Source organism: Hyaloscypha bicolor, assembly GCF_002865645.1.
Source record: "Hyaloscypha bicolor E unplaced genomic scaffold K444scaffold_10, whole genome shotgun sequence".
Lineage (NCBI taxonomy): Eukaryota > Fungi > Ascomycota > Leotiomycetes > Helotiales > Hyaloscyphaceae > Hyaloscypha > Hyaloscypha bicolor.
Window position 1 is genome coordinate 305,157 of NW_020194512.1, and position 7,790 is coordinate 312,946.

Consider the following 7,790-nt stretch of genomic DNA (forward strand, 5'->3'; position numbering starts at 1 on the left):
TAATACTAATAGAGGTACCTTATTTAAAAGCTTATATATTTATACTAAATAACTTATCTATAAAGTATAAATCGGTATTTCTATTATATATATTTATAATACTATAGTATATTTTATAATCTATTAAATTAATATATCTTTAGTACTTAGATTAATAATATAACTAATATTCTTTAGTTTAGTCTTTTATATATCTAAAGCTTTACTAGATGAAATAAAATATAGATAATTAAGCCCTAAAACACATTTCCGAAATTATATATAATCTTCTATAAGTCTTATAGCTTTGGTTTCTTTACTATTTCCTTTTTATATAAATACTAGATTAGCTATACTAGATAATATATCTGGATAGTTTACTCTAAACTTTATTTTACTTATTTCTATAACTTATATATCTAGCTTTTTAATATTATTTTACCGGTTTTAATTCCTATATATTACTACTAGATTAGCTATATTTAATAATATATCTAAATAGTCTATTCCGAGCTTTGTCTTACTTGTTTCTATAACTTATATATCTAGCTTTTTAATATTATTCTACCGGTTTTAGTTCCTATATATTACTACTAGATTAGCTATATTTAATAATATATCTAAATAGTCTATTCCGAGCTTTGTCTTACTTGTTTCTATAACTTATATATCTAGCTTTTTAATATTATTCTACCGGTTTTGGTTCCTGTATATTACTACTAGATTAGCTATATTTAATAATATATCTAAATAGTCTATTTCGAGCTTTGTCTTACTTATTTCTATAACTTATATATCTAGCTTTTTAGTATTATCTTACCGGTCTTGGTCTCTGTATATTACTACTAGATTAGTTATACTTAATAGTATAGAAGGGTAGTTCACTCCGAGCTTTGTCTTACTTATCTCTATAACTTATATCTCTAGCTTTTTAGCCTTATTCTACTGGCCTTAGTTCCTATATATTATTACTAGGTTAGCCATACTTAATAGTATAGAAAGGTAGTTTACTCCGAGCTTTGTCTTATATATCTCTATAACTTATACCTATAGCTTTTTAGCCTCGTTTCACCGGCCTTAGTTCCTATATATTACTACTAGATTAGCTATACTTAATAGTATATCTGGGTAGTCCACTCCGAGCTTCGTCTTATAAGTCTCTATAACTTATATATCTAGCTTTTTAGTATTATCCCACCGGCCTTGGCTCCAAAGTATTAATACTAGGTTAGCTATACTCGATAGTGTATCTGGATAGTCCACTCCGAGCTTCGTCTTACTCGTCTCTATAACTTATACGTCTAGCTTTTTAGCCTTATCCCACCGGCCTTGGTTCCAAAGCATTAATACTAGGTTGGCCATACTCAATAGCGTATCTGGGTAGTCTACTCCGAGCTTCGTCTTACTCGTCTCCATGACTTATATATCCAGATTTTCAGTATTATCCCACTGGCCTTAGTTCCTGTATGTTGCCGCTAGGTTGGCCATGCTCGATAGCATATCTGGGTGGTTTACTCCGAGCTTCGTCTTGCTTGTCTCCATGACTTGTACCTCTAGTTTTTCAGTATTATCCTACCGGCCTTGATTCCATAGTATTACCGCTAGGTTGGCCATACTCGATAGTATGTCTGGGTAGTCCACTCTAAGCTTCGTCTTGCTTGTCTTCATGACTTGCACCTCCAGCTTTTCAGTATTATCCCACTGGCCTTGGTTCCAAAGCGTCGATACTAGGTTGGCTCAGGCTCGGCAAAAATTCCCTAATTTCCGGTATTGATAGAAATCGATGCCAGAATCGTAAGGTATTAATAGTATTAATAGTTCTATTAATACTTAGTCAGTATTTGCCCTATTTCTAAGGCCCTACCTAATTATTTTAACCCTACTATCTGATTTACTAAATAATCATATAATTCATAGCTTAATATAACTAATTCTAATACCCTAGCTAATTATTTTAATTCCATTATCTGAACTATAGTAAATAACTATATAATTCACAGCTTTGTAGCCCTATTTCTAAGGCTCTAGCTAATTTATTTTCCCCGCATTATCTAAACTATACCAAATAACTATATAATTCATAGCTTGATTTATAGCTTAATCTAAATTATTTAGGCTCCTATTTAAGTCATTTTTAGCCCTAGATATCTATATAATAGGCTCTTAGCTCTTAGCCCTCCCTCCAACTTCCTTATATATATATATACTCTCTCTCTCTCCTTATATACTCTATATATATACCTCACATATAATACTTTATATATACTACTTCATATATATATATATATAATAGTAGCCCAAGCTTAATAAGATCTCGTTATCTGGACTCGTATAGACCTCTCTAATAATACTAAGGCTCAGTACTTCCTTTATATAGGAGGAAATGAGCTCTAGCCCTTAGTTATTAATAGTAGCCCTTAGTAGAAGCATACCTTTAATATTAATAATCCAGAATCCTCAGATATTGTAATTAAGGGACCCTATACTCCTGGTACCTTTAATACCTTACTTCTCCCTGAGGTTATTAATATAATCTTGACCCAGCGAGTATAAGTTACTTCTCCTGAGTTCATATGATCTATACTAAGTAATATAGTAGCAAAGTTAATACCCAGACTTCTTATACTATTTATAATAAGGGTCAAGGTATATTTATAGAGTATTTAAGGATTCCTGGTAGAGAATAGTATAAGGCATATAGTAACTGTATTCGTTGTAATTATGTGACCTAATATATTATATAAGATATTAATAATAATAGAGGAGAGGGAGATTCTGGAGGAAAGCCTAAATCTCCTAAAATTATATGAAGTAAACGGGTTTTAAAGCCTGGAGCTTATCCTAGCTAATAAGTTTATAGGTTCTAGATAGGGCTACTTGCTCTCTTTATATTATATAATTGCCTGGCTTTTATATAATATTTAATAGACTATATTAAGCTCTTAATATTTACCCTCTTTTAATTTTACTTATAATTATAATTACTTTTATATAGTACCTAAAAACTAAAAGAAGAGATTCTAATCTGGCCCTAAAGTATTATATAAAAAGTATAGAATCTTCCTTTATTCTTAGATTCCTCTCTTAGTCTTAAGGAAAGTATTTAGAATCCTATTTCTTTTCTAGTACTTTAAGTACTCTTATATCTCAATTATCTTTGCCTCTATTTATATCCTATCCTAGCTTACTATATAATATTCTCCTGAAAATACTCTCTCTGGCTTATTACTTATTAGTAGAATAGAGAGAATATTAATAGCCATAAGAGAGAGCCTTAGCTAGTATTACCTCTATATATCCTAATACTACTATATAGGGGCTTCCTATTTACCAGGATTATATAATTCTAGTAAGTTATAGTTCTTAAACTCGTCTTGACTTATAGAACGAGCTTCTGCTCTAAGAAATAAGGTAATATAATTATATATATCTAGTTCTAGTATCTTATAAGACAAGCTTTTATACCAAAAAGCTAGTAATATAGGTATAGTAATAGGCCTTTCCCGATATTTCTCCTAGAGCTTTTTAACCTTAGCTAAGACTGGCTTTAACTATTTCTTTAGCTAGTATATCTTAATACACCTTATATAATTATAAGAATTTAAAATTAATACGGTAATATAAACTAGAAATATATTAGTTCTTATATAATAATTATCCAGAACCTTATATACTGCTTTGATTTAATAAAGGAAGTCTTTCTTCTCTGGATTCTTACTTTTCTAATATTTAGCCTATTAGAATTAGTATAGTTATATGAGATTATATAAAAGGAAAGAATAACTTATATTCTCTTATTAGAGGTATTTAATTAAGATATCTATTATAAAGAAAATAGAATTAAGGAAAGTTGAGCCCTTAGCTATAAGAGTAGCTCGTATAAAGAATATAAGGAAGTCCTTAATTATATAAAGCTTTTTCTAATCTTTAGGAGTCAAGATATTCTCCTTAAGCTTCTCCTTATAGTTTTAATAATACCTTTCTATTACCGGCCTCAAGTTAAGTAGTATATAAAGTATCTTATACTAGCTATTTCACCTTATATAATTATCTATTAGAATTAGCCTTTTCGCAAGTATACGAAACTCCTCTATTTTTCTAGCTAACTTACGAATATAAACCATAATATTATATACTTGGCCAAGGGGTCCTATTAGCCTAAACTGGGCCTTTATTACCTTTATTATATTAAAGACTCTAGTATTCCGCTCCTGTTTATTATATAAATCAAGGTTCTCCAAGCTAACCTGATTCGTAAATAAGAAGGCTTATATAACTAGATTAATAATATGGCCCAGATAGCGAATATACTAGTAATTTGCCTTCTAGTCCAAGCTCAGCTTATCCTTTAGCTTCTTTTGAACTAATTAATAAAGGATATTATTTATTGAGGCATTATTATATATAATAGCTCCAAGCTTATATATAATATCATAATCTTGAAGAACTGGCTAAAGAATTAATATTTGAGCTTCTGAGCTATGGCCAGGGATCTGCTTTAAAGCGAGAAGGGCCTTTTATTACTTTCTATTATATATAGTAAAATGGCTATAGATTACGAGTAAAAGTAATTGATTTGAAGAGGTCCAGATATCTAGAGAGATATAAATAAGTAAGAGTATAGCCTGGACTACTTGTCGTACGGTATCCTGGTGGCCTTTCCAAGCGCCTTTAACAGAGCTAGTAATTCCTGAATGCGAAGTTATAATCTTGCCTTTAATAGCTCGATTGAGTACTTGGCAAAGCATATGGAACTCTGGCCATTTAATAAGAGTATAGGACAGATTCCATATAATAATAAGAGTAATCAGAGCTTTAAGAATAACCCAGATATTAAGGTAAGCTTCCAGGATCTTAGTATCAAGCTCCTCTTGCTCGCTTGTTCTAGTAGCTTGGTAGTAATATTACCTCAATTATAAATTAACTATTACTTGGTTCTTACTAATAGCCATCTTAATAGGGATCTTATAAAAACCTTGTATATACTTCTTTATATTCTTTAAAAGAGAAGTATAATATGGCTTTCTCGTTTTCTTATTATAATGGATATAATAGAAGTGGGCTTGGTTCTTCTTCTCAGTAGGATCACGTATATACTTCCAGACCAGGGCCCTCAATTTTCGGCTAGAAGGGGCTTCTAGTTCTAGATCTACAAAAGCAGAAGCTAGAGAGGAAGAGTCTAGCTTATGCAAAGAAGACATTTTGAGCATATAATCCAAATAGAATAAGAATAAAAGATGTGAGAATAGAGTAAGTGAAAAATTAGAGGGTGCGGGATAAGAAGCGGTATAGGAATCGATAAGGAATCGATACATATCGATACTTACTAATACCTTATTAATACTAGTAACTATTAATTCCTTATTAATACCTCAGGTATTTTTGCCGAGCCTGGGTTGGCTATACTAGACAGCGTGGAAGGGTGGTCCACTCCGAGCTTTGTCTTACAAGTCTCCATGACTTGCACCTACAGCTTTTCAGCATCATCCCACCGGCCATTCAGATTATATGCTAAGCCCGCTATTGCCATCCCACCTAGCGTATCCTCGTACTCATTACCGAAAATCTTCTTGCGAACTTTCATTACGCGAACTAACAGATTCTCTGCCTCTACACCTTTCCCCATTCTCCATGCGTACCATACTGCTTTATATAGTACTAACGCCCAGTCTATTAAAGAGTCTGATTCCTTTGGCTTCTGTACTGCTACCGATTGCGCATATGGGAAAAGTGCTCGACACCTTTTCCAATTCTTGTACTCTCCTATCGGAAGTCCTGCATCAAGATTCCTGAGAAATGCACCTTTCTACTTCTCTATCTGCCTATAAGCTTCAAGCCAGTTTCGCATTGCTAGCTATACTAGTCCGTACATTTCGAAGGTTATACCGTCTATATTATCAGAGATAAAAGAGTAATTTCGTAAGACCAAGAGATCATCTTCGAACCCATCATTCACGCTAGACTGTAATCCTTCATCTTCATCGTTATTACTATACTCAGTATCAATATTACGATAATTGTCATCGTGGTTCTTTTCATAGTTGTACTGCGACTACTCATATCGACTTCGAAGTGGAGCCTCAGGGATTCCTTGCCGGTCAAAAAACCTCATAAGCGACAATAAATCAGCAGCTATTAGTCATATCTCATGGATATACTCGAACGATATCTGCCATATAATAATAATAGAGTTCTTCGCCTCCCCATCTCGACGGAGCTGTCCGCCATCGCAGTTAAGTAGGCTGGTTTTCTTACTATCGCTCCTCCGAAAGTCCTGGAGATACTATCGCACGGAATAGCACGGTACTCTTTGGGAGATATATGCAGTAGCTTGGACAATGGCGAGAGGCATATACTCGAGTACCGCAGCAAGCTCATTAACATCCTCGCCGTTATCGTACCATCCTAGCTTCTTCTCAAACAGTGCCAGCCCATCTGCCCTGTTCATTAGTTCAACTATAATAATACCGCCCTGTTCAGCTACCTTCAGAGCAGCGCTTTTGCTTCGTATTATTATGAGAATCGATCTATGCGGACACTGCAGCAGGTATTCCACAAGCCGTTTGACCTTCTCACTTCCTCTGCTATTCGTATGCCTATCCTGATCACCGGTTGGAGCCTCGACGAGAAACCCAGCATAATCCACATTATCAAGTATAAGAACCCACTTTCCCTCCCTGTCATTACACAGCCAGTCGTATACGAGCTGGAAAATATTAGCCATTGGATTCAGTCGTCCAAAGATTTTGATATAGTTTGCAATATCTCGAAAGCTCTACTCAAACCGAGCGGTATTACTTGCGTGAATCCAGAATACCCATATCTCCGGCGAGCGATCTCGAGTTCAATATGCGTATTTGATGGCGAGTTGAGATTTGCTTCAAAACAGTTAGTAATCCATATTAGCAGTAGCATTTGCGCCTACCCGATGCCACCCAGGCCAACAAGTGCGATTCGAGATCCCAAGACAGTGCATTTCTGGTAAATCTGATCGAGTATCCCTCGCTCGACGAAGTCTGTATCGCGACTAAAGGGTATGACGATTAACGGGTTCGGTAGAGTCTCTGGTCGTTCTGTATATCGGGACATCATTAGTGCGGGGTCGGCTTGGACCTTTGTAACTTACTAGGAGGTATATTAGGCATCAGTCATTAGGATAGGACTTACCCTTCAAAGGTCTGTCAATTGCCTCCCGGAGCTACAGAAACGCCTTGACTTCTCCTTTGCTATAAAGAAGTGGTATCTGGATATCGAAAATCCCAAAGAGCGAATATGCCTTGTCTTCTCTATATATAGTCTATTGGCTTTTTGCCCAGGAGAATCATTCATTGACGTCGAACTGGGAGAGGGAGTTTTCTCGAAGTACCGTAGCAGGAACTCTAGTAATCTCGTGGATTTGTTACTCGAGAGTTCTCTTATTACCTAGACTCTTGCCTTCCCGGGAGTAGAATTCAACTAATCTTAGAGCAAGGAGTTCTTGTAAGGTCCAGCCCCGTATAAACCATTTGCTTGCTTGGAAAGCAGATTCCCAAGTATATATAATAGACGTATTACTTGCTTTCCGCTTTCGTATCGAAATATCAGATAAGTAGATATAGTATCTGGCCGCTTTCTAATACTAGCGAAACATCGAGTTAATAGCTTCAGAGAGCTTAGCGCTACTCGATTTATTAATATAGTATGTATTAACCCAGAAGTATTTCAAGCCATTATGCCTAGCCTGTTCTCCGCAGAACTATATCTTGCTATAGCCGCCAGCTTTACTCTTACTCGTACCGTCTATCAGGTCCTTGAAGGTAACCTCGTCCGTT

The 7,790-nt window shown here is 34.8% G+C and overlaps 1 protein-coding gene across 1 annotated transcript; it reads right to left on the reverse strand.

Moving 5' to 3' along the window:
- Positions 1-552: 552 nt before the first annotated feature.
- K444DRAFT_639073 (uncharacterized protein) lies at positions 553-7,068 on the reverse strand (the record flags this gene model as incomplete). Its single annotated transcript, XM_024884333.1, has 14 exons — positions 553-628; positions 674-754; positions 800-885; positions 952-1,011; positions 1,075-1,137; positions 1,204-1,258; positions 1,304-1,389; positions 1,495-1,551; positions 3,698-3,701; positions 5,472-5,785; positions 5,840-5,969; positions 6,138-6,233; positions 6,264-6,752; positions 6,905-7,068. 14 exons carry the CDS (start codon positions 7,066-7,068, stop codon positions 553-555), a joined length of 1,761 nt encoding a protein of 586 aa, XP_024743799.1.
- Positions 7,069-7,790: the final 722 nt, after the last annotated feature.